Source organism: Panthera pardus, unplaced genomic scaffold, assembly GCF_024362965.1.
Source record: "Panthera pardus isolate Hobbes unplaced genomic scaffold, ASM2436296v1 HiC_scaffold_25, whole genome shotgun sequence".
NCBI lineage: Eukaryota > Metazoa > Chordata > Mammalia > Carnivora > Felidae > Panthera > Panthera pardus.
Genome location: NW_026526821.1, coordinates 39,231,693 through 39,259,522, shown reverse-complemented (window position 1 = coordinate 39,259,522; position 27,830 = coordinate 39,231,693). Strand labels below are relative to the sequence as shown.

Below are 27,830 nucleotides of genomic sequence, written 5' to 3'. Positions count from 1 at the left end.
GGGAAAGAGAAACAGAATCTTAAGTAGGCTCCAACACCCAGTGTGGAACCTACGTGGGGCTCAATCTCATGCCTGTGAGATCATGACCTGAGCCAAAATCAAGAGACAGACAATTCACTGACTGAGCCACCCAGGCACCCCACTTATAGACTTCCTGCTGCAAAACGTAGTAATTTTAGACGTGAAAATTATCCATCTCTGATGAAAATTCTGGACTACATTAACACTGGATAAAATATTTATTGTGATTTTTTCTCCTGTGACATAAGATTATTTATTTTTCCCAGCTCTCCAAATGACACAGTTGCTGAACCTCTTTCAGCTGGTTGGGCCTGAAAATAATGAAAGATTAAAGATATTAGAAATAGATAAATACAGAGCTCTAAATTAAATCCCTTAATGCCATCATGTATTTTTTTAAATCCCCCACCCTATGTAAATAAAAAATTGAAACTAAATAGAAACATGAACCCACTAAGAAAAGTGATTTATCTTAATAACATTACCTGTGAATCATGGTATTTCCATCCTATCATGTAATAGATTTGATACGTGGCAGGTACTGAACCATCCTCATTTCCGTACATTTCTATAAAGACAAATAATATTAAAATCTGAAAAAATGGAAGTAGGAAAAGAAAACCTGCTCAATGAAAGGTCGTGTCCTTCAAAGAGAAATGGATACTGGGATACTGGGAAGACGCTGAAAATGCTTCATGTGAAAAACCCTCAACACTGAGAAGCTGACAGTTATGAACACAGTAAGGGCTGTTTGGAAAAAGGATATGGAACTACAGGATCTGTGTTCTGAAAGGAAGGACGAGAAATCTGATGAGGCCTTTACAGGAAAGGAAAAAGCACTGGCAACTCGAAGGGGCAAACATGGCAGGGCATGGGTTCCCCAGTGAGGCACGGGGGGAAAGGATGCTCAGCTCCCTTACCTCCATACACCGCTGCAGCCGCCAGCATCGTGTCTCGGTGCAGCAGGGCTTTTCTATTCCAAGCACAGTTACTCTCACCCATACCTAAAAATACACTACAGACAGTTTTAGATAATACCGCCAAAAGCATGAGCCACTCACAACACACATTTAACCTCTTCTCACCCAACACCATACCCATCCCCATTCTCTAAAACAGACTATAGCTAGGCTTCTTAGTGACTCTAAGGCCAAAAAAGTACTTGAAGATTATGGATAGTAAAACCAGTGAAGAAGTCAACTTTCAGGAGGAAGGCCCCATAAGCATGCTTTACTTGCCAGCAGTGGTCCAAAGCGGGCCAGCTGGGCAAGAGTAAGGCAACTGGCCCTCCAGGTGAGTCACCAGGAATTGGCAAGTACGTATTCAAAGATGCCACATTTTATGCCCCTTTTATAGCTGCTCTTCAGAGGAGGACAGGGCACTGACTGCTACAATGGCTCACTCCTTCTAAGCCACAGATGTCTGCCTGACCATGAAACTTGGGAGAGGGCTTTGAGACTCATTAGATAGTACTAGAACTACGAGGTGTAGGAAAAACTTATGTGCATTCTTTTCAGGGCACTTTTCTTAATGTTTCAAAATTTAGATTTCTTTCCTTCAAGTTGATAGCTAAAAGCTAGGATTACTACTCTCGTACTGTTCATTAACAATTAATGCTGTATATTTGATTTTTTATGCACGTGTTTAAACAAAATAAATTTGAAAGGCCACATTTTAAACTAGTCCACAAAATCAACACAAATTTCAAAAGTAAAAATCCTTCATGTTTATTTTCTATATACTATGCAATCACAAATCAGTTCTTACTTTTGTTTTTTCTACTTTCACAAAAATAAAACAATAAAATTCCCAATATCAGTTATTTTTAAAGGTTAAAAATAATAATAATCTTCCAAGTTTTCAATGGCCTTATTAAAAACAATCAACATATCAGCTGTAATAAATGAACCTTTTTCTTCTCTCCAATCCCAAAAGGTTCCTACTATTTCTTAAAGTAATGAATCTCTGATACTAAAAGCAATGTCCAGTGCCCTGTCAGTACAACAGCCCCAATTCATGAAGAAGAACATACAAACTAACAGATTAATCATCATGAAGCAAAAAGTGGATGTTACTCCGTCACAAAGCAGCTAGAAGATCTTAGACCAATTGCTTTGGGTCTTCAAGGTGGCCATAGTAGATGATCTCTAAAGGCTTCTAGGGCTAACATCATAGACCCATTACATAATCTAATTTAAAAACATTCTCACATTGTATCAGCCAGATCAAGTGACCAGAAGTAAACTGGGAGATGAACTGGGAGGGTCTATTGCTGCTGATGGCTGTGCTGCTTTCACTTCTGTTCACCTTCCCAGTGCTGTGACTTACACATTATATGTAGGCAATGCCAGTGGAAATCAGGTTTATTTAATGTAAATACTTAATATACTACGACGGAGGGGCCAAGGAAGGAGAAAAATACTTAATATGCTAGAAATTCTAAAATGCCTTCTAAATAATTGGTATTACAGACACTAACATTATTATGCACAATGTTCTGATATGGAAATTCAAGAGTACTACTGCATAACATAGCAACTCTGCTTCCAGGGCAGCGCCCCCTGCCTCACAAGACAAGTAAACCACCATACCCACCTTCCTTTCTCCTAGAGGAAGCAGTTCAGTGATGCAGGGCAGAAAGTCTAGACTGTAAGATCATCATCCCAGTTCTGAGCCTTAAGGGATCTCGGGCAAAGTTACTTAACTCTAATTAAACTCAGTTTTATCATCTTCAAAATGGAATGCTAGCACTTCAATGTGTCATGGTAGACCACCTGGGAAACACTTTTAGGGACTTCTGACCAGCTCTGTGCTTTGGGACAACAGAAAAATCCAGGAAGCAGGTGTTTAAGACTCTCACAGTGTTTTTAAGGTTAAGTTCAACTGCTTGCATAAAAATCGAATTTTATGCTTTAGGAGTATTGTCTTAAAGAACACAACAACAAAAACTGAACTTACCTTAAAACTACTGTGAAAGCCTCCAAAACTTTTCATGCATTCATCAGCTGATACACAACTTGTTTTGTAAAATTAGGTCAACATTCTGGACTTTTTTCTGTGAATTAATAATAACAGCAGCTTAAATGAGAAATACTACAACCATCAAAAAAATGCAACAATATAAAATATCGAAAACGAATTTGAAGGTAACACCATCTTCCAGGAGGCAAAGCGGCACACCTGGAAGTAGTCACCCAAGCTCCCCACCTCCTCCCTTCATTCTTGGACCACTCTCCTTCCCATCTCAGCTGCCTCTGACCTTTTAAAGGCAGAGTGGTTGAGATTTTGGGATCTGAGGCTGCTACAATGGACTTAAACCCTGGCTCTAGCATTTACAATGTATCACCTGGGGCAAGTTATTTAATTTCTCATGTGTAACAAGAGAGATGAACCATGCTAGCTCTAGTCTTACCTTCCTCATAGAGTATGCCTTATACAAGGCTGGAGGGTGAGCTTTTTAAATTTTTTAATGTTTATTTATTTTTGAGAGAGAGAAAGACAGAGAGAGAGAGAGAGAGAGAGAGAGAGAGAGAGAGAGACAGTGTGAGTGGGTGAGGGGCAGAGAGAGAGGGAGACAGAGACTCCGAAGCAGTCCCCAGCTCTGAGCTGTCAGCACAGAGCCCGACATGGGGCTCGAACTCGTGAACTGTGAGATCATAACCTGAGCCAAAGTTGGACGTTTAACCGACTGAGCCACCCAGGCATCCCTGGAAGATGAGCTTTTTAACACACTGATCTGATGGTCTCTCCTCTGCATGAAATTCTCCCCACACACTACCAGGCTCACCTGATAAAATCTAGAAGCCTCTGGTGGACTATTCTTCATCATTTCCCATCATCTCTCCATTCTACATATTCAAGCAAAACAGAATTACTGTGGAGTTTCTTAATTAGGAAAGTGAAGGAAGTGTGTTTTCCTCTTGCATTTCCATTTTACACAGACCATTTCCGTGGCCTGGAAGGCGATGCCCCAAATGCCCAAACCTGCACCCACCCATCCACTCTCCTGGCAAACTCATTTTAGCTTAGGTCCTGTCTCTTCTACAAAAGTACCCCTGACTCCCTAAGCAGATTTAGGGATTCCATTTTTCCATACTTTAAAACACAATGGTCTCATTTTATAGTTAAATGCCTAGGTCTGTCTCTCTATCTGTGTCTCTACCAGAGCACAGGCTCCCCGAGATAAGGAACTATGTATTTTCATCACTGACTCAATAGCTGGCACATGGTAGATGTTCAGTAAATGGTAAGTGAATGAACATAATATCAACCAGTTAATGTTCATATCTACTTTGTTAAATATCACTTTTATAAGTTATCTTTGGATAATACTTCTTAATCCTCCTAAGGATAAGAGAATCAAAGATTAAAATATACGATTTATGTACAAGACTGTACAGCAAAAATTAAAGCAGCACTGGCAAAAGCCTCTTAAGGTAAATATTAAGCAAAAGGTCCTCAAAATATATGACCTATTTAAAACTCTGGGGGGGAAGCAGTGACTACCAACTGGGTAGCAGCATCGGGCAACCTTCTGAGAGGGCTGGAAATGTTCTAGTCCTTGTCTGGATAGTGAATAAAAATATGAGTAACTATACAGTCGAGATGAGAGCATTTTACTATGTTAGATTTAATGGAAAAAAATGCACGCAGATCAAGTAGGCAGTATTGGACTTTGGATTCCAGATCCCGTGTGACCACAGACAAGACACTTAACTTCACAATGTCTCCATTTGCCAATCTGTAAAATTAGGATATCAGAAAACTTCACAGAACCGCACCCAGCACAGAGGAACTTCTGTATTTTTAAATCAGTGGGCAGTAACCTTTTCCAACTGATACATCTAATTTCTAGTCTCTCTTGCTTCTCTCTTAAAATGAATCATGAGCACAGTATTTATTATATAGCAGAATAAAAGTAAATGCTGCATTTGAGAAATATTTTTATCATTAGAGTCTGAATGATACATCATCAGCCCACCACCAACACTCAAGCCTTTGAGATGAAGGAGCCCCATGATTACATCATGGGGAGCCAAGTGCTTGGGGCAGTGCTTGGGAGGGGATGTGTGATTTATACTGGTCCCCTGTCATCTTAGGCATGCATGCTATAGGCTACCAATCCCTGTATTAAATTATAATGAATGAAGAGTGACTCTAATAGTAAGTTTTCAGCTACATATCTTTCCCCTTGTAAAGCCATCAGAAGTCCCATTCCCAGAGGAGGCTGGATGATGGGTAAAATGAACTGTGTTACAAATGGGTAGACAAAAGCAGTAGTAGAGTCAGGTAAGAGAGTGCCAGAGCAAGAGTCTGGCATCTAATTCTGCCACTAACAGACAAGTGTCCCCTTGGGACTAATATTCCTCACTTATAATCTAGGGATACACTAGTTAGCAGAGGACTACTGAGAGAACTGCAACAACATGTCAGAACAACTATAAATCTGTAAACAACTGCAAGCTACTTATCCTTACAATTCTCTTGCTTAAATCATCTTCTCATTTTTCAGGATCGGATTAAAGTGCCCGTAGGTAAGCAGAGTTCTGGTTTCAAAGATTAAAAGTTTTTAATTGCTTCAGCTTCTCTCATTCATCAAAACTGCCTATGCCGATTGTGTAATAAAAAGCCAAAGCTCACGATTTCTTAGGCAAGTTGAAGCTTTCCTTGGAGAAAAGCAGTTCTCCAGAAGCACCCTCAGTGGCAGATATGTATGTCTGCCTACCTTATCTATTTCGGGATGCAGAGATAGGGTTTGTATCCTTGTTGCTCCTCAAAGCCTCCTCCAGGCCATTACCCCTCTAACTTGTTAAAAACCGTTGCCCTGCTGAGACCTGCACTATTTAGCCATCCCTCTTTCCCACTCTTGCTTGCTGTCAGACTCCCAGTCCTTCTCCTCAATAATCTGAGGGTTTGGCACCTGGTTCAGCTCCTGTCTGTACCCCAAATCCTGCCATGACCCTGGGTGACCTCATTGCTAATAATCACCAGTACCATGGTCTTTAAGATATTTTAGTCCACTCCCCCACTAATGGTTCTCCATTACTCTGCCTCTGCCATCACATCTGTAACATGTCCAGACATGTCCCTCTTCTGTAGTCACTGTACATTAGGTTCCTGAAGGATCAGCATCTGGCTGTGTTCTCTTCTCACTTCATGGCCTCATCCCAGGCAAGTGCTTCAAATACCACCAATTCACAAATGACTCATATTTTAACCAGGCAATTGCCTCCTCTAAACCACATATCCACACACCAACCACCTACTTGACATCTCCTCTTAGATATTTCACAAGCACTTCAAACCCAAAATAGTCACGTGTGAACTTAAGAGGTGTCCCTGCCCATACTTGGTCTTCTACTGTTTCCTCTATCAAGGAAGGGGCACCATCAATCTCTCTGGTTATGTGAGCCAGAAACTCAGCAGTTGTGTTTGAAATAGCTCTCTCCACTCACCCACATGTAATCCATCAGCAAGGACTGTCAAATTTACCTCCTAATTATCTCTAGAATCCATTTACTTCTCTCAATCTCCACTGCTACCACCTTAGTCCAAATCACCATCATTTCTATTTTTTTTAATATTTATTTTGAGGGGGGGAGAGAGAGAGAGCACATGTGAGCAGGGGGAGGGGCAGAGAGGAGAGAGACAATCCCAAGCAGACTCCACGCTGTCATCTCACAAACCGTGAGATCATAAACTGAGCCAAAATCAAGAGTCAGACGCATAACTCACTGGGCCACCCAGGCACATCCACCATCATTTCTTAATAATCTTTATAGCAATGAGTCTCTCTCAACCAGTTTATCTGCCAGTCCATTTTCTTTCAAAATGCAAATCTGGTATCATGACTTCCCTTTACCTCCCCTCCATTAAAATGCCTCAAGGGGTGCCTGGGTGGCTTAGTCGGTTAGGCATCTGACTCTTGATCTCGGCTCAGGCCATGATCTCAGGGTTCGTGAGTTCAAGCCCCACGTCAGATTCTGTGCTGACAGCACAGAGTCTGCTTGGGATTCTGTCTCTCCTTGTTTCTGCCCCTCCCCTGCTGTGCTGTCTCTCTCAAAATAAATAAATAAACAAAAAAAAATTTTTTTAAATGCCTCAAGGGGCATTTTAAGATAAAGACAAATAAATCATCTCAACAGGGACTGTAAGGCCCCCGTTTACTCACCAATTTCATTATTTAATTCTCTTTTCATTCCCTGTACTCTAGCCAAATACCCTTTCAGTACTTGCCATGCTCTTTCTTGCCCCAGAGTCTTTGTACATGTTGTTCTCCCAGCCTGTGACCTACTGCCGTGCCCCTCTTCACCTAGTTAACTCATTTTCATTTTCTAGAGCACAACACCACTTCCTCAGACAAGACTTCGTTGACTCTCTCAGACAAGGACTTACCCTTTTGACAAATCCCACTCGTACACTAACCCAACTACCCGCTTTCTTGTGCCTGGAATCAGGCTGCCAACTGTTGCTGGAGAAAATCACCGATATGCTCTACCAGCCTCAGGTGTATGCTTCAAGAAAGTCCCACCATTATTTTATAGGCAGTCATAGCACTCTGCACCCCAATTTGTGGCTCTTACCAGAATTCTAATTTAACATTTATCTTCATGGCAGTTGTGTGATGTCTGCCTCACCCATTTTATTTTATAAGCTCCATGAAGATAGTCTGCTTTCTCCTCACCAATCTATCCCTAGTGGTTAGCCCCTGTGCCCGTCAAGAATCTCTTCTCGAAATATGACTCTCAAATGGAATCTAAACATTCTTTAAAGTGCCTTACCTTGTAAATCTTCCATCAATTCAAACATCCCAGGATAGTTAACTTGAATTTCATCAGTATCCTATTTAAAAAGAAAAAGGAATATTCATTTGACATATATCACTAAACCCAGATTTAAAAACAGGTCATAGAAATTACCCAGAACAATGTTTCATGGTAAACAGAAACTTTTTTTTACAATATTCTTCACAGATGTCATCTGGTTTATGCTTGTTTTTTTTTTTTTTTTTTTTTTTTTTTCAACGTTTTTTATTATTTTTGGGACAGAGAGAGACAGAGCATGAACGAGGGAGGGGCAGAGAGAGAGGGAGACACAGAATCGGAAACAGGCTCCAGGCTCCGAGCCATCAGCCCAGAGCCTGACGCGGGGCTCGAACTCACGGACCACGAGATCTTGACCTGGCTGAAGTCGGACGCTTAACCGACTGCGCCACCCAGGCGCCCCTATGCTTGTTTTATGAAAAGATCAAATTACAGAATAATCCGTCACTATTCTAAGAGAAATTTTCCTAACACTCCATCAACTGGTTCCAGGTCTCTCCCTGGGAACAACACAGAAAAAGTGTTTTGTATCTGCAAACCATCGCCCTCTTCAAGTTTCTGAAAACTCCTCCAGGACATTGTAATTTTTTAGGGGGAGGGGTTAGTCCTCTGGACAAAATTTATAGATTTATAGATCTTTACACATCCTTACTGCATTGCTCTATACGTAGTCAATATCAATCTCCTAAAATGTGGCACCAGAATCAAGCCAAATAGGGTCATCTCTCAAGATGTCTTCAATCTACCTCTAGCAATGCAGTCATACTGCAATGGCTCACTTGAATGTCAGGCACACCACTGACACAAAGTTTATTTCTCAAATGGACTTCTGGGACATTATGTCCCATTCTCTCTGAAGCTTGATACACAAGTTTACTACTGACTGGTACAGTGGCAGAGAGTACTGATGTTCCCCAAATGTCCGGTGCTCCTTGATACTTCCCAGACCCTGAAAGACATTTTTTTCTGGTCAAAGAAGAGAGCAAGGTAATAGAGAACTAATGATCCTTTTCCAAGCCATCCCTTTTGCTGTGGTAACCTCAGAAGATGCAAGAGCCAGATGGCACAACCATGGGATAGAGATGGGCTGCCCAATCAGCACAGGGCTGTAATGTGATAAAAATCTGTGTAAGCATGAAGGTATAGGAGTTTGTCTATATTGGGAATTAGCCCCCAAATACAGGACTCATGCTTTTTTTTTTTTTTTTTTCAAGTTTAGTATCATAACGCAGCATATATCTCAAACTTCAACTTATTTGCACTAATCACTTTGGAGTGTCATTTTTTGTGTTTTGTCATTCTATTTAATGTGTTAATTATTCCTGCCAATTTTGGACTTTAACATTACACAGAATTAAGTACACAGCCCAAAAGAACACTTATCAAAAACATCCACTCTAATTCCTAGAGAAATGCAAAACAAAAGAACATTTTTTTTAACCTCAGAAATAGAAAACAAAGTCAAGCAAGAGTTCACATATACTGTTGATGGGGCATATAAATTGATGTTACTTTTAGAGAATCATTTGACCCTATCTGTCAAAATTTCAATGTACAGATCTCTGACCCAGCAATTCCATTGCCAGAAATTAACCTGGAGATATGCCAAGATTATGTGAAAGGATATTCACTGCAGCATTGTTTGAAATAGCAACAAAACAAAACAAAAAACTAACTGGAAACAATCTAAATGTCTGTAAATAGAGAACTGGCTATATAAATTGTATCTATTTAATGAAATACTATACAGTTGGTTAAAAAAAAAAAGCGGTAGATACGGTGGATACGTGTAGGGGGAGATCTCGTAAGATACACTATTGACTAAAAAACCTCAAAGAGTGCTTATAAGAAAAAAAGCAACAGAGTGTATAATTTATTTTTTTTAAATGTTTATTTATTCTTTTTTTTTTTTTAATTTTTTTTTTTTTCAACGTTTTTTTATTTTTATTTTTGGGACAGAGAGAGACAGAGCATGAACGGGGGAGGGGCAGAGAGAGAGGGAGACACAGAATCGGAAACAGGCTCCAGGCTCCGAGCCATCGGCCCAGAGCCTGACGCGGGGCTCGAACTCACGGACCGCGAGATCGTGACCTGGCTGAAGTCGGAGGCTTAACCGACTGCGCCACCCAGGCGCCCCAAATGTTTATTTATTCTTGAGAAAGAAAGGGTGAGTAGGGGAGAGGCAGAGAGAGAGAGGGAGACACAGAATCTGAAGCACACTCCAGGCTCTGAGCTGTTAGCACAGAGCCTGACGCAGGGCTTGAACTCAAAAACCGTGAGATCATGACCTGAGCTAAAGCCGGACACTTAACCAAATGAGCCACCCAGGTGCCCCAACAGAGTGTACATATGGTTGTATATGTAGGTTTAAATGACATAATTGTATTGTGGCCTATGATGAAAAATTGTTCTGAAAGTGTATACAAGACAACAAAGATCATCTTTGGGGTGAGTGACCAAGTATCTGAAGTTAGGAAAAGGAGACTTCTTTCCACTTTAGACCTGCTGTGTTTATCTCATTCTCTTTATACATTTTTTTTACTTCCTTTTTCTTGCTAACATATGCATGATCATGTTGTATGTGCACTTTTTAATAACACCATCTCTGGGTAGTCAATTTCTTCTCTATATTTTTCTACATTGAGAAACTATTTTATGAGATCATAAGATTAAAAAAAAAATTCCTTCCAGCCTGATACCTAGCCATTAAGCAATATCCTTTGAAAACAATCTTTCAATGAAACTAAAAGCATTATCTCCATCTCAATCAAAAGAATACAATAGCTTTGTCAAAGTCCTTATTCAAATTAAGATGGACCATATCTGTAGTTTTCTCCTAATATATTATTATATTAAACTGGCAACTCTAAAAGGAAATGAGCCTCATTCAGAATGTCAACTAACTCTGAAAATAATTCACTAAGAAAGTCATATAAAGGTAAACAGGCAATACTGATTTAACTTGAAAATAAAAATCCATCACAGTGTAAAAATAATATACCTAATGTTGTATGCAATATAAAACTGTGTAGCTGATTATATATAAAAGCTTTGGGGGATGGGATTTTTAGAAAATGAATTATGATATAATGTTAATACCGCACATTAGAGACAGTGTATGTTTCTCAAGGAACAAATTTGGATAGATTATTAAATCAGCAACTCTCTTAATTTTATAAACCATAAAGAAGATTCCACACCAGTATTTTTGTATTATCTTAGTGTTTGAGTTATTCAGCTCATTTTTCAGAGAAGAATATAGAGGGTATTTCCGTAATAGATTTCCCAATTAACAGAAGTGTAGGATTTTAAATGCTTTAATGTTAGGTTAAACATTTCTGGTAGAAATCTTTCTAAAATACACAATCCACTTTACAACCATACAAAACCACAAGGCAGCACACTTTTGGGGGCCCACAAAGTCAGAATTATTCTTAAAATAATACTAAGATGCTATTTGGCTTTTTCACCTCTCAGCCTCTCACGAGTACAACAGATTCTTCGTAAGTTACATGATATGTGACATTCTAATAGACAGTCTCATGACTGCAGAAGCAGACATGAGAATCTAGTGCTCTTTTATCATGCCATACATTAAAGAAATTTGTAAAAATGAAAAGCAATGATATTCTTCTAATTTATTTTCTTTGGGAAAATAGTTTCTTTCTCCCCCAACAAAACACAAGTTATTTATGATAACATATAATAGGCAGACTATTGTTAGTTTTAAACATATTATTAAATACCAAAATTCAGTTTCCATTTCTAATATGGTTAATATTGATAGATATAACCCACATAACAAAAACTCTCTAAGGTCCTCAATAATTTTAAGTGTGTAGCGAGGTCCTAGGACCAAAATTTTGAAAACCGTTACTCTCAGGAGAGAGCTAAGATTTGGGAGATTAAGGGCAAATGACAGACTATCACTTTATCTGTACAGTTTAATGTTTAAAATGTATGTATTACTACTTACATAATTAAAAAATATACAGTGATCCCTCTATGTACAATTGCCAGTGTTTGCTTTAATTACAAAGCAGAACCCTCACATGAGGCAGAGCTATCCCATTTCCAGCTGCCAACATCTCAGAATGCAGTATCTTCTGACTCAGGCCATTAACAGTTTACATAAGACACAGCTGTACAGCTGTGAAATCCTGAAAGTTGCTGTCATTTCCTAATGTACTGTCTCTTCCCTTCCCTTGAAGCACCTTTCCAACTTCAGAGACCCTACTGGTCTAATGCCCCATGCTTTCTACCAAAGCAAGGAAGGACAGGGCAATCTATTTTTGGTTGGTTGATTTTATGAAAAATATTCACATTAAATCTCCTTAAACAGTTATTTCAATCTTAAATCTATCATCAATGAGAAATCTTTGTCAAGAAATTCCTATGTCCTCCAGGAAAGAGATGTGTCTAGACCTGAGCAGTTAGGAAAATCATAACAAGTCTACTCAACCGATATCTGGAGGCAGCAATGACATCCTTTAGAATGACTCTGCTAATGAAAGGAGCTGGAAGGGGGCAACCACTGTCTTTCCACATGACTCCTAGTTGGAAGCCTAGGATGGCAAAGTGCAAGGAGTATGGGTGGGGGAGAGAGGAAGGCAGGAGCAAATATTTACTTAGCATCTACTATGGTCAAGGCACTTCACACCCTTTATCTTAATACTAACATCCAACCTCAGGTGAGAAACATTTGAATTTTTAAAAAAATAATGAATGTTCAGAGACGTGAAGTAACCCCCCACCCCCTGATTCCCCTACCTAGTAACGGGGCAAAGTAAGGAACCAAATTATAACTGTCAGACACCAATGCCCTGTAGCATCACTGTACTGTGCTGACTCTGTATTTCTTCTAACAGCCTACAGATCCTCTTTCCAGATCTCTCCAGCCCTAATGGAGTACAGCCCCCTTTCCTACATTCTCTACCCTGGATCATGAATAAAGATACCTTCATTTCTGCCTTTTGTGGCACTATTTCAGTTGAGGGCTAGTGGGAAATGCAACACTACAAGTGCTCCTGTACCTCCCCTTTTCCCAATCACCTAAAATGTTCCCTCATATTACACGTTACTCTAGATCTGAAGATTCTAATGCACTGGAATAACAGGTCTTAGAAAATAACCTCCTTGTTAACTAAGGTTTGGGTTTTTTTGAGCTATTTTATTTATTCAGGTAACAAGTACTAAAAATTTTATGTTTGTACCTGTGTCAGTCAAGATATGTTTATATAAACTAAATTTAAAAAGAGAAAAAATGCCAAAACCTTTCCATAATACCATCAATACCTATAATTTTCTATCTTTAAGATGAGAAGTTCTTTCTGAACTGTGTGATTAATGGGATAATGAGAATTAATCAACTCTCTTGATAGTTACCACAGTCAGTGTATTAAAGCCAGCTCTCCCAAGCAGATGTCCTAGGTCACTGACAGCAGTGAAAGGAGAAACATGTGGAGAAAATCCACCTTCCCTTTCTGTTTCTGCTAACTGTAACGAACACCGAAGTTCATAGAGTGTGTCGCCTCCAAACATTGCACCAATAAACACTCCATCTGGTTTTAAAACATAATGAATCTGTAATAAACACAAGACAACAAAACTACTCAAAATTTTATATAAAAAATTATTAAAAGGATAAAAATACGTTAAAAGAATAAATACATGGTGTCTGAATCAATATTTTTACGATTACCATTCTTATTTAATCAGAAAAGTTAATAAATAATATCTAAGGCATCCAGGTCAGAGAAGCACTGTAGAATAATATTACTGTAAAGATAGACAATAATTTATTGGTAGCATTAATACCTATTGATATTAATAATTAGTTGATAGCATTAATACCTACAAAATATGTTCTGTTTTCAACTTTTCTAATAGACATATATTACTTTTGTAACTATTTTAAGTTTATTTACTTATTTTCAGAGAGAGAGCACGTGAGTGAGCACACATGTGGGAGAGGAGCAGAAAGAGAAGGGGAGAATCCTAAGCAGGCTCAGTGCTGTCAGTACAGAGCCTGACTCAGGGTCGGTTCCACAAACTGTGAGATCATGACTTGAGACGAAATCAAGAGTTGGGTACTTAACCGACTGAACCACTCAGGCACCCCACAGTTACTTTTATAATCATAAAAATACTGAAAGAAAAAAAGTTTAAAGTGCAATAGACTGCGAAAATCACAAACCTCTATCTGTGCCCTTTAAATGTCACTTTGTAACAACTCCCATCAAAAGACAAAGTCTACTTCCCCTCTCCCTGAATCTGGGACAGCCTCGTGACTTGCTGTGGCCAAAAGAATGCAGTGCAACTGACAGTGTGCCAGTGTCACACCAAGGTCTGAGATGGCCTTACAGGATTCCCTGTGCTGCCACCATGTCATAAACAAGCCTGAATGAGCTAGCCTGGTAAGGGATAAGAGATAGGAGGAGCAGATCTCAGTCAGGCATTCCAGCTATGGCCATTCTTGACCAGCCAGCTTCAGGACAATCTAGCAGCTGATCACAGACACATGCGTAAGCCTGGCCAGACCCAGAAGTATTTCCCAACTAAGGCCAACCCAAATTCCAAGCCCACCAGATCATGAACTAAGTAAACTGTTGTTTTAAACCACTAAGCTGGAATAGCCTATTATGCAAAAAAGCTAATTTAAACAGAAAGTTTTATGATTCACAACATTAACCTAGTCAAATATTAGTTTCCTGTAATGAGAAGTAACTAACTCATTTTCCAGCTTTGAAACAAAAACAACTTTTAATTGACAACTTAAGCAAAACAGTGGTTGGAATGGATTCCAGAACCACAAATGTTTACTCACTGACTCTTAGAATTACCATCCATAAATAGATTTGACTCTATTCTCAACAATGAGGAACATTACAGGAAAGGGTTGATTCTGAAGTAAACCCCAAAATCACAGTAGGCTCTGCTAATCAAAGTACCCATCTTAAATTTATATTTAATGTATCATGAAACAATTACAAAACAGTATACAAGTAAACCAACTGTAAAATCTTTGCTTTCTTACCCTCTGCCCCTTTGATGTTGCTTCCTTCTCTTGTCGCCTAGCAAGTATCAAAGATTCCCTCCTCAGCTCCCTGCAGCTTCTCTCTACTTCAGAGGGCTTATCAATTCCCATGGATTTCACATGGATGACTTCCCAATCACTATCTTTAGACTGGACATCTTCCCAGAAATGTGCTAAACTCATTTTCATCTGCCTGTGCCATGGACATTTGTCTCTTGGCACTCACCCTCCCAACACAACCAACAAATACATAACACTTATTCTCAAACCCACTCCCCTCTCCAACTGCCTATTTCTGTCAATTACTATTTTCCACTCTCTTTATCTGATCATTACCAATCCTTCCCCTACTTTTACTAATCATTTTCCCAGGCATCCAGATTCAAAACTTTAAGGTTGGATCTTCAGATACAACCAGCCAAATAGTTGACTCCTCCTTTACAGGAGTCCCAAATAGTCTCTATTCCTGTTAATTCCTGCTACTGCCACCTAGCTTTAGTTTCTCTCATGCCTGGATGACAGAAGAAGCCTCTTTAATTGAACCAACTTCTGGCATCAGTTTTCCAACTAGCAAAATGAAAACATCTTACAGAGTTATTTATTTAACAAATATAAAACAAGGCACAGTGATTGGCAAACAGTATGTGCTTACAATATGGAAGTTATCCTGCCCATCAACCTTTTAATTATGTTATTTTCCTCTTCAAAATTCTCCAGTGGCTCTGAACTGCATAAGGAATGAACTCTAAATTCCTTAATCTGTTACCCAAGTCTTCCTAAATTTGGTCCCAACATACCTCATTTCCCAATACTAAACTAATCTCCAAAAAGGCTCCCTCTCTGTCCTTTCATCCTCGTGAGGCTGTTCTACCTCCCCCCATCCTGTGATTCTGCCTTCCCACCCCAAATCTGACCTATGCTCCAAGGCCCTGCTCAAGTAATTCCCTCTTCCTGAAACTTTCCTCAGCTACTCCATGGCCCAGTGATTTCCCTCCTCTGAACACAATGCTCTTTACTCACCAGTTTACTGATAAATGCCAAGCAACAAATGTACCTCACACTCTCTAAGTGTAAGGTGTAGGGAAGATATAAATAAAAACAAATAGGTTCCTACCCACAGAAAAAACTTACAGACAATTAAGAAAAGGAACCCACACAGAAAATGTCTTATATCAATGTGGTGTCAATACTATTCAAAGTTATTTTGGACAATATATAAGCTTTTGTAAATATTTAAAACACTTCATAATTAGATTCATTGAATTCCTAGGCAAGGGGGAGTCACCCACTGTACTTCTTCATCATTTCATTTCATTTCATTCTATTCTGAGAGACAGCATGAGCAGGGGAGAGGGGAGAGAGACAGAAAGACAGAAAGAGAGACAGAGAGAATCCCAAGCAGGCTCTGCGCTGTCAGCCCAGAGCCCGATATGGGGCTTGATTTCACGAACCGCAAGATCACAACCTAAGCAGAAATCAAGAGTCAGACGCTTAACCGACTGAGACACCCAGGTGCTCACCCAATGTACTTCTCAATATGCCAAAGGGCATCAGGTGTATTTGGCCCATAGAAGATAATAAATACTTGATTTACTTTCATTTCCAATCATCAGAAGTATAAAATGGAAAACATCTGGAAGTTTCTAGTAAAAACAGAAATATTTAGAAGTTTCTAATAATAACACAGCCTATTGGAGTCAACATTAAGTTTCTTACCTGTTCAAGTGCTCTAGGAAGGTCATTCACCCAGTGTAAACTAGAATATGAAAACATATTTGCTTTAGCTTAATTCATATAATTAGTGTAATTATCACTCATATAAAGAAAAGCCACAAAAAAAGGTGTTAATTTTGAAGTCTGAAACTGCATATCAAAATTCACTGATTATTTTCATGTAAGTTTTAAAGCAAAGAATATTCCCAGGGGAAAACCTTCCTTCTGTCACACTAGAAAATGTGACAGTACTATAATACTATAAAGTATTTAAAACTTAATTTAGGAAATCTCTTCCATTTTCTTTTGCCTCTATTCACCGTCTCCTAGTGTGTGGTGATATGTGATGGCAAGAATCAGTCTCTGTAGAGTATGGTCACACTATCTTGACTAAGGTGGCATCCTCTTATGCTGACTTCCAGGATAGCACTGAATGCCCATTTCAAACCATACTGTGTTAAGCTCACATTTATCTTTCATAATGTTGTCTAACAATTATTAGATACTTTAAAAATTAAGAAGGTCATACCATATCATAAGGTCTATCATACTTATGGGGAAACTGAAAGCAATGGAATTAGGCACTTGCAAACAGCAAGCAGAGGAGCTAAAACTCACATTCAGACTCCCTGCCCAGGGCTGTTTTCCTTAGACCAACATTCTCTGTAATAGTTTTCATTTCATGATAGAACGCAAATAGTTTTCTAAATTTGTTTAGCATATCTTAAGAAGCAGGGAAGAGATTATAAACTCACTGAAGAAAACAGCAAGAGTGCAACTCTCCCAATTTGTCTGGGGCTGAGAGATTCCTGGGACATAAGCCTTTTCAGTGTTAACACTGGCAAAGTCTTGGGTGACTGGTCACCCTAAAAACAGCTATCAAAAGGGCTGTGCTGACATGAAGAGCATGTTGAATCTTTGAAAGAAAATATGACTATAAAACAAGACAGGGGAAGTAAGAATATTTTATTTTGGGGGCACCCGGCTGGCTCAGTTGGTGGAGCATCTGTGAGTTCAAGCCCCCCAGGAGGTATAGAGATTACTGGAAAAAAAAAAAAAAAAAAAAAAGCCTTAAAAAAAAGGAATATTTAATTTCTCTATTAGACTCTGAGTTCTTTGAGGGCAGGATCTCTGTCTGGGTTCATTTTTGTATTCCCCAAAAGAATCTAGCTCAGAGCCTAGTATATTATAATCTATTCAATAAGTATTTATATATTTATGTAATAAATGTGGAGGGCCACAGTAGGAAGCACAAATGGAAAAAAATAACCTTCGGGACTATATTTCTGTGTGGAAGAAAAACTGATGTTGAAGGAAATACTAGCTTTTCCCTATTTGCCAGAATGAGTTTGTAAGGGCTCTAACGTTTGAATATTGGAGCCAGTATATTCTTTACAACTCCTGCCTCCATTAATATTGATACTAAGTAACGTGTATTAGGAAGGAAAATCCTTCTATCATAGATTAGCTTTAGCAAGCTGAAAAAAGTTGGGGAGAAAAATGTTAAGATACTATATCATATTATCTCCACTAGGGAGTATATAATTTATAATTCTTTACCAAAGAAATCTTATTGTTTATAAACCAAGAAAACTGGTTTGTGACTTTAAAAAAGGTTATTAAGAATTTACTCCGGGGTGCCTGGATGGCTCAGTAGGTTGGGCAGCCAACTTTTGATTTCCACTCAGGTCATGACCTCACTGTGGGATTGAGCCCTGTGTTGGCTTCACGCTAATAGCACAGAGCCTACTTGGGATTCTCTCTCCCTTTCTCTCCGTCTCTTCCCCACCTCAAAATAAATAAACATTATAAAAAAAAAAAAAACTTGCTCTATCAGCTATTTTACTTATCTCATAACAATTAAAATTTTATAGTACGAATTACCTATTTAAAACATACATTTTGAAGAAGTACAAACAGATTACCAACCTTAAGCTGCTAACTACCAGGTCAAATGTATTTTCTCTGAAGGGAAGGAACTCTTCATCAGCTAAAACACTGACAGTAGGGATTTCCATTTCTAAGGTATTTTTCTAGTGATTAAAAAATAAACACATTCATATAGAATGTCAATTACTAACACAATCATTATTTAAGTCAACGTTATATTTATTTGGCAGTTTCTATCCCTTTTAAAACCAGAGTCACAGAGAAGCTCAAGAAGTGTTTCTTAAATGACACAAACTGGCTAGTTGGAAAAACATAAACAGGATCCTATCTCACACTAAAACAAATCTCAGAAGGCTGAAAGTTTCAGTGGCATAACTTAAGCCATAAAAGTAATAGACGAAAATAGGGGTGAACATTTTCATACTCTAGGTGGAAACATTTTAAGCAAGCATAACTCAAAAGCCAGAAACTATAAAGGAAAAGACTAATCTACATGATGATAAACGAATCAAAAACTTCTAAAAACCCATAAACAATGTAAACAACACACTTTGGGAAATATTTACAACACAGATGATGAAATTAATATCCCCCAAAAACAAACTCTTACAAACTCCCCACAATAAGAACATGCTAAGGCAACAATGCAGGTACAGGCACATCACAAAATTACTTACAAATTCACAAATTAAGAAATACCAATAGCCAAAAGACATCAACAGCTGGTTGGCTGCATTCATAATCAAAGTGCAAATAAAAATATCAGTAAGATTCTACTTTCTGCCTATTAAACTGACAAAGACAGAATCCATTGGCTCAGGGCTGCCAAACAGGAGAAAAAAGTGCTTTCATACAATATTATATCTTTCTAATGGCAGTCTGGAGATGTATATAAAAATTTTAAAGATGAACATTGATGAGTTCATAAATTCCACTACTACGAATTTATTCCCAGAGAGAAAAATAAATCAAATGTACAAAGTTTCTTTGTATAAGGATGTTCTTCCCAGTGTTGGTTATTAAGAAACTAGAAATGTAACTGTCCTTCAATAGAAATTTAGCCAAATAAACCATGGAATATTCTTATATTAGAATACTATCTGGTCATTTTAAAAGGTGGAATTTGTATGTATGTATATCATTCATTGATATAAAAGAATGATATCCTGTGAAAAGCACGGCATGTTATCATTATATCATTTGTATAAAATTGTAGAGATAGCTATACATCTGCAAAGGTGGAGACCCAAATGTCAACAGTGGTTGTCCCTGAATGGTGGGGACCAGGGGTGATATTTTCTTCTCCTTTATATTTCCTCCATTGTCTAATTTTTTTATGTGTTATATTTATAATCAGAAAAAAACCAATAAAGCTATTTTCATTTTGAAGGAAATAAAAATAAAGAACTAAAAATAAAACCAAGAGATCAGAAATCAATAGTGTTAGAAAGCTACCTACCAACGCATTTTCTGCAATGTCTACTTGGAAGAACTTTCCAACAGTTTCCTGCAATGGAATAAAATTAATTAGATAATACAAAACAAAAGCCTACTAACAAAACAAAATAACTACTGAAATTGCTCAAGGAGAAAGTGATAATTCGTAGGTAAATTTTTAGCTTTGTAAGGGTATTTTCCTGCAGTAAAACCAGTATAGTACACAACTAGCTTTAATAACACATAGTAAGTTACACAGATTTAAATTTAAACAACCATGCCTATATTTAACACAGTTAACTATACTTAATAAAATATATAATCCAGGTGTGAGTAATCAACATCCTGAGTTTACTCCAGAGGATTAAGACTTATGTGTGCTGAGAACTGGTCCCCGCTCCTGGGCCACAGAAGTCCTGGATAGTTTTCCTCCCTCTTTTAGCTGTTCATTCAAAGAGTTTACACAGAGTAAAGAAAAGACTAAATAAACACAGATACTTGGGGGCGGGGGGGGGGGGGTGTATAGGGGTTCGCTGGTTTCATTTTCCCTGTTTCATGTCTCCCCTCTTCTTTCCAAAAGGAAAAAGCACTGCACCACTTCTTTCCTAAGATTAACACTTTCCACTATGCTCTTTTCTACAGGATCCTGCTCCCTCCATCACCATCTCTATCAAATCTTTCATCTATCTCTTCTGTGTCTCTTTCCCTCACCTCGAAACAGTCATGAGCCTCCCAATCTGGAAAGATCTCCTCACCTCTAACTATCTTCTGGTTGTTCTGTCTGCAATCTGCAACTCTAATTCTCACCAATGTCTTTCTCCTTAATTCTTGATAATCTATTCCTACTCTCCCTGCTCATGCTATTTATAAAGATTACTAACAACCTAATCAACTACAACGGTGTGTCTCCTCTCAAGTCCTATTTCACTTGACCTGTCTGAAGTCCAGCTCTGTTGTAGTCCTCCCCTCCTCTGTTAAAGAAGCCAATCCTTTCCACTTCATGCACACCCCCTTCTTAAAGAACCTCCTGCCCACAACTTGAAAGGATACCCTATCATTACCTGGCCACTGCTGACTACCCAAGTGCAACTGCCAAGTGGCAGAGCTAAATTTGAAATCCCTATCTGCCCAAGTTCAAGGCAATGCTCTTAACCTCAACACCCCAATTCCAAGTACACATTTCCAACTACCTGTCAGACATTAACACTAATATAGTCCACTGTTACCTCAAACTCAGCAAATCTAAAACAGGAATAGCCTGTGCTCCTTGCCCCACCACATCCCCTGACTTTTTCCAGTCAGTGAGGGAATAACTTCAAAGTTACTTTGCATTTATTCATGTAATGTTCATTTAATAAATCTTCATTGTGTATTCTAGGTACTGGGAATTTAGCAGTGACCAAAAACAAGCAAGTCTATGGAGTTTACATTCCCTAAGAGAAGACAGACACCAAATAAACAAACACATCAGGTGCTAAAAAGTGCTGTGGAAACAAATAAGGCAAATACCCAGCGGAGAATGGGGACCTTATTTTATAGAATAGTCAGGGAGGGAATTTTTGATGAGGGGTCATTTAAGCAAAGACCTGAAAGAGGCGAGGAAGTAAGCCGCACAGATATCTTAGGGAAGAACGCAAGAACAACTATAATGCAAAGCCCTGGCCAGTTTGAGAGTCAGTGAGAAGGTCAGGATTGCTGAAAAGTAAGGAATGAGGGGAAGGAAATGAGGTCAGGGACATGTTAGGGAGCCAGATCACTGAGGGCCTTATGGATTAAGACTGGCTTATTACTGAGTTAGATAAGAAGCCAAAAGTTCTGAGCAGAAGACTGGCAATGAACTGACCTGTGCTTTAAAAGGATTACTTTGCTGTGAGAATGGACTACTGGGGGCAAAGGTAGAAGCAGGGAGGTCATTAAGGGGCTACTGCAGTGTAGACCAATATAATAGTGAAAGTGGTAAGAAGTAGTAGTTAGGGCTATATTTTGAAATCCAAATAAAATTTGCCGATGGATTCAATGTGGGACGGGAGGACACAAGAAGAATCAATGAATAAGTTTTCTGGCCTGAGCACTGTTTGTGTTTGTGGAGCCTCTCACAACCCCCTCCCACCACCCCTGCCCAAGTGTATGCTTTTTCGAAGTAGATTTTACACAGAAAGCCCACTTTAATTGGTGTCCAACACAGTATCATATATACAGGGGTTAAAACAATAAATGTCTTTATGTTCTGAATTAGAAAATGCAAAATAAAATGGTATAAGCCTTAATAATGGCTACTTATAAATACACAAAGATTTCTAATCAAATGATAAAATATTTTTCCCAGCTAAAAAATTAGTTCAATCACATTTTCCAAATGAATGTCGATCTGATTTTAATTTGAAGTATCAAAAACATCTGCACAGAATGGGAATGAAGAGCAACATATCTTACATAGACTTAAACTATAGGTAGGAATCACTGTATAAAATGGATTAAAAAAAAAAAAAAGAAAAGCCACTTTAAGAAAAAATACTTAAGAGGAGACACAAAACAACTATTGATTTGCCATTAAAAAAAAAAAAACTTGGCAATTTTGATATAATCAAAATCTAAATATGATACAAGCTGAATTAAGGAAGACTTTAAGATTAGCCAATTTTATGTCTTAAAGTAAATTAAGTCATTGAATAGATATACCTTATTCAAATGCTGTGCTATGTAACCTCTTCCACAACCAACATCCAAAGCAAGGGAAAATTTTCTAAAAAGTAGACACAGAAGTTATGATTTGTCTGTAATAACAGTCCATAAAACAGTTATTAAGAAGTAATTTTTCTTAAATAAAAACATATTAATGAATACAACTTTCAAAAAGTTATATTATCTGCCTTTTCTGCCTCACCTCACAAGCTATTTCTACCAGAGAACATATTGAAAGAGCAAGTCTGTCTGGCACAGACATTCACAGGACCCCACAGTTAACCAGCTTTCCATGAGGCTGCTCCAAGATATGAATTCAAAGAACAAATTTGGTAGGAGTATTTTAATTTGATAATATATCCAAATAAAGAATGAAGAGAAGCTAATGTAAATTAACATGAAAATATCTGCATACTTATTTAGAACTTACTAATTATCTTTTTCTCAAATTTGTTGAGGCAACAGGTGACTTAAAATCATCATGTAAAATATCATGAACTATTAATATGTTAAGCTAAACACAAAACAAAACACCAACTAAATAGTAGCTAACTTTTACTGAAATCTTACCAGATTCAAAGCAATGTGCTATGTGCTCAAAGTAACTCAACCCAAGGTCACTCAACTAATAAGCAGCAGTCAGAACTTGAATTCAGTTAGTTTGAATCCTGAACCCAAACTACTACCCCTATGCTATGTTGTCTTCTCTAAATAAATGTCATACTAAACCACACCAGTTAACACATCTAAGTGTAGGCCATCCACAGGTTTAAGAAAAATTTGTGACAAGAAAACTTAAAATTGCATCCATTAATGACATATTTTCTATTGGAACCAAAAGAGTCCTTTTCCAATTTCTGTCAAAAACCTATGTCAAAAATATAGAACACCAGTACACAATTGGAGAACTGGCGTGAGAAAGAACTGTTTATTTACAAAATGCTCACTATCTTGACTGTGAACACAGGCAGTGTGACATGCTGAAGTGCACAGCTTTGGGATGAGAAAGATGTGACTTAGAATTCTGGGCCAGCAATTTACTGGTTCTGTGACCATAGACAAGTGACTTAATCTTACTGAATCTGTTTCCCCATCCATAAAATGGAAAAGTTACTACCTCACTCGAGAGAATTTTATGAAATGGGGCATGGAAAGTATCTAGCACAGTACAAACGCTCAACAAATGTTGGATATGAGTTGCTATTATTATCATAAGTTGTAACAGTATTAAGTGGACCTCAGATACCACAAATAAGACATTTAATAATCTGCGGGGCTAGTTTTTAAAAATCAACAAAAGATCAGGGTGGACAATATAAACTATACTTTGTAACAATAGAACATTACTTCAAGGACATTTACACTGGTACTTTTTTTTAGACTGGTATTTTTTAATGATTTAATTCTAAAGAGTTAATGTTAGTTTAAGACATGCCATAATCACAAGTCTCTCTGTAAATGATGTTTTGCTCAGTACTAAGGCATACTAAGACATACAAAGACTGTACAATCCATACTGACTTAGAAAATTCAATGTTTCATTTTTAATAAATGGCCTAAAATCCAAGCAAATGTAGAGAACTATTTGTTTCATTTCCTAATAAAACAGATGAAATGGGGGTAACTATTTGTAACAATGAAGCACTTTTTCTTACCTTATGAAGTTAATTCATACCAAGATTCTAAGTAGCAAGAATATCTCTAAAAAATTACTGTTTTTGATTTTATAAAATTCCTTTTATAGACAAATGTAATAAATTCATCCCATGTTGGTGTAATTTAACCAACAATTTAACCGCAATGTTTTCATTAGTGGCTTTTGGCCAGATGAAATTGGATCAGTCATTCAGGCTCAGAGAGAAGCTAGGAGTTGTGCTTTTTTTTTTTTTGCAAGAATGAAATAAAAAGAAAACTTGTTCTCCTATATATTATATATATATATATATATATATATATATATATATACACACACATACATATATAAAGGAGAGACTTAGAGTGTAACATTGAAAATCCTGGTAATAAATTCCTCTAGATTCTGCCATTCCATACATTAAGCTCTCAGCATTCAATCTCTTGAATTTCCAGTCAAAAAATTGTATTTTATTATGATAATCATCACTTACCTAGCTATGTCATATACGCGGTCTGCAATCCGACTTCCAACCTGAAGGATTACAAGCGGCAACAATGTGTATAAATCGAGTATGCATAACAGAGAAGCAACACTCTTTTTCCAGCATTCAACAATCCATAGGTTACTTATGTTTCAACATGCTGATAAGTACTTCTCCCTATCCCATTTTCAATCTGACCACAAATTATAAATAGGAACATAATTATTAAATTACCCTAGGAAACAGATTGAGGCAAATTACTTCAGAAGTCAATTTAATGAAATCAAGACTAGATATTCATGTATATGTATATATGTATTTGGCTGTAAGATCACAAGGATAAGAAGTAACAGGAGCATAACAGGTACATTATTGTCCACAGAAACCAGCATGAGACATATGAAAGTGAAAAAATATTGTTAGCTGGGGTTTATTACAGATCAATGTATAAGCAATCATGTAAAAACTTTATTACTTGAAAACTACTAAGAAATTCTGTGGAACTACTACACAGGTAAATTTTCTAAGCAACATGTGCAAATTAGAAAGTCAACCAAACCTGAAGAGACTGCACTTCCTGCTATTCTCCCCAATCCCACCCCAATCTAAAAGAGGTCATAAGGTCGGTGCCTCCTTATGCTACGCTAGCTTCATCTGGCAGGAATAAAGATGTGGGAGCCTAATATTCCTCACATTCCACTAATCCTTCATAAACACCCCAGAGTTTTTATTAGGACTTGGGAGTTCAGAATATATATGTATTTGCTTTTGGGGGGAGAAGGGGAAGGAAAGAGGTACGGCAGAAGTCTTCTAGCAGGGTACACTTGGTGTATCATTCCCACTATGAATACTTTTTGTTTATGTTAAAAAGAACTCTCATACGCTTTATCTCATTTATTCTAGTCCTGTACATTGACAAGGCTTCGGTCAAGTTGTAATCTACATGCTTTGCTTGGAGAAGAGTGGTTAGAAATATACATCTTCTAAGTACATATCATTATGAACCCTAAAAAGAAACAGAGTCAATCACCTGGTCAGGCCAGGCTTGCACAGAGTTCTGTCCAAAGGAGCTCAAAAACTGTTTCCTGCTTTTCCTTGAAAGAGTTCATTATACTTAACTTCAATTTTGCTTCATCCCCAAAGAAACACTTTCTTAGGATGAACTTAGTGCTGCATATACAGAGAGCAGAAACCCATAGTTTCTAGTCCACGTGGACATAGGAAGAGGTCTTTTAAACCAGCACAAATCAGAGACCTTAATTTATCTTAATTAATTTTCCTAAACATAAAACGGATCCCATCGCTTCACTGCTTAAAACCACTCAACAGGCTTGCACTCCTCTAGAGCAGTTGACCAACAGAAAAGCAATGAAAGCCATATATTTAATTTTTAATTTTCTAGTGGCCACTTAAAAAAAATTAAATTTTTTTAATGTTTATTTATTTTTTTAAATTTTAATGTTTATTTATTTTTGAGACAGAGAGAGACAGAGCATGAACAGGGGACGGGCAGAGAGAGAGGGAGACACAGAAGCTGAAACAGGCTCCAGGCTCTGAGCGGTCAGCACAGAGCCCGACGCGGGGATCGAACTCACGGACCGTGAGATCATGACCCGAGCCGAAGTCGGACGCCCAACCGACCGAGTCACCCCGGCGCCCCAATGTTTATTTATTTTTGAGAGAGACAGAGTGCTAGCAGGGGGGTGGGGGTGCGGGGGAGCAGACAGACAGGGATACACAGAATCCAAAGCAGGCTCCAGGCTCTGAGCTGTCAGCACAGAGCCTGACGTGGGGCTTGAACCCATGAACCATGAGATCATGACCTGAGCCGAAGTCAGACGCCCGACAGACTGAGCAACCCGGGCAACCCTCTAATGGCCACATTCAAATAGTAAAAAGAAACAGCAGAAATTATTTTTAACATATTTTACTTAACCCAATATATCAAAACTATAATTTCAACACGTAATCAAGATAAAAAAAAATTAATGAAATATTTTGCATCCTTTTTTCAGTCACTGAAATCCAGTGTATTTTACACTTAACAGCACATCTCAGTTGGACTAGCCACATTTCAAGTGCTCAATAGCCACATGGGGCCAGAGATCACCATACTGAATGGGCAGCTCAGTTAGACAAGTAAATCCGAAGTCCTCATCTCTTACCGCCCTAATAACCCGAGTCCTCTCGGCCTGACCTCCTCTTCCACTCTCCTCTTCACGGAAGCTTCACTGGAGGCCTCAACAAGGTCCTTCCCGCCTCACGGACACTTGTCCTTCCCTTTGATTACAAGGCTACTCTCTCCAGATCTCAGCTTGCCTCATCATGTCCTCTGCCTGAGCGGCCTTCTCTGACCATCGGAGTCCTCACCCCACTTCACTTTAGTACCTCACCTTACTTTGGCTGAAATTACATTTCTTGTTCACCTACTCGCATAAGAATGAAACCCCCTGAGGGTAGCGGTCTTACTCTGCCCAGGACATACATGTACACAATTCAAGCGATATTTGCTGAGTGAGTGAGTGAATGAACAGCTTACAAATATCCCGGTCCACCCCTTCAGGGATTACAGTAGAGGCTCAGGCAGAACGGCTGCTCAAGGTCACACGTGATGTGGGGTCGGCTGGGGCTTGGCCGGAGCCCCCGGACTCGGAGCCAGAGCTCGGCGTCGCCCTTCTCCTGCTGCCGCGCGGACTCACCTCCTCCTTCAGATAGTCAAACTTCATGGGTTCGGGCTGCCGGGCGGCCCAGTTCTTCTGTTTTCTCTTCAAATCCCGGTCGAAGATATTTAGGGCTCTGGGCGAGGTGCTGCCCGGGGGAGAGACGCCGGAAGCAACCTTTCTAAGGCCGAGGTTCTTTGCTGGGACCCCAAACACCAGAGGTCTCCGCCGCCACAGACAGAGCACGCCTAACCGCAACATCTCCCCTGGTAAGCAGGCGCGTTTACGTTGCGCCTGCGCCACCGCGGATCCGGCGCCTACGCTACGGGTCGCCGCAGAGGTAAAGGGAACGTAGTTTGGACCAGTTCTCTTGCCGTCCCGGAGGAGCGTCCCGCGGAGGACTCTGGGTCTGCGTCGCATGTGAGACGCGACGAGGAGGTGAGTTGGGTTG

General features: G+C 38.7%; 2 protein-coding genes across 11 annotated transcripts in view; one reads left to right on the top strand and one right to left on the bottom strand.

Moving 5' to 3' along the window:
• Positions 1-220: 220 nt before the first annotated feature.
• Positions 221-27,811, bottom strand: NDUFAF5 (NADH:ubiquinone oxidoreductase complex assembly factor 5). 10 transcript variants are annotated; one of them, XM_019462782.2, is made up of 11 exons: positions 27,419-27,811; positions 24,729-24,769; positions 22,600-22,663; positions 19,943-19,990; positions 18,523-18,626; positions 16,597-16,636; positions 13,230-13,427; positions 7,803-7,863; positions 942-1,025; positions 507-589; positions 221-332 (listed from the first exon to the last, which is right to left on the bottom strand). In XM_019462782.2, the coding sequence occupies exons 1-11, from the start codon at positions 27,797-27,799 to the stop codon at positions 240-242; spliced, it is 1,197 nt and encodes a 398-aa protein (XP_019318327.2). In that variant the 5' UTR covers positions 27,800-27,811; the 3' UTR covers positions 221-239. The 10 variants fall into 10 exon arrangements, 8 of the variants coding, with proteins under 8 accessions (XP_019318327.2, XP_019318328.2, XP_053746420.1 ...); XM_019462783.2 differs by lacking the exon at positions 13,230-13,427; XR_008417795.1 differs by lacking the exons at positions 221-332; positions 507-589 and adding an exon at positions 2,980-3,076 and having other exon boundaries at positions 942-1,036.
• ESF1 (ESF1 nucleolar pre-rRNA processing protein homolog) overlaps positions 27,713-27,830 on the top strand; it is a 63,526-nt gene continuing 63,408 nt past the window's right edge. Inside the window, exon 1 of the mRNA XM_019462758.2 lies at positions 27,713-27,817. The gene's annotated coding sequence lies outside the window, so the exon portion shown is untranslated. The remainder of the gene's footprint in view (positions 27,818-27,830) is intronic.

Bases quoted from the DNA above. Each gene is read 5' to 3' on its own strand.
- NDUFAF5 (XM_019462782.2), bottom strand. From the start codon at position 27,799: ATGCGACGCAGACCCAGAGTCCTCCGCGGGACGCTCCTCCGGGACGGC. The intron at 18,627-19,942 runs GTAGGTAGCTTT...TTTAATCACTAG, and splicing joins ACATTGCAGAAAATGCGTTG to AAAAATACCTTAGAAATGGA. The intron at 590-941 runs GTAAGGGAGCTG...TTGTCTTTATAG, and splicing joins GGCTGCAGCGGTGTATGGAG to AAATGTACGGAAATGAGGAT.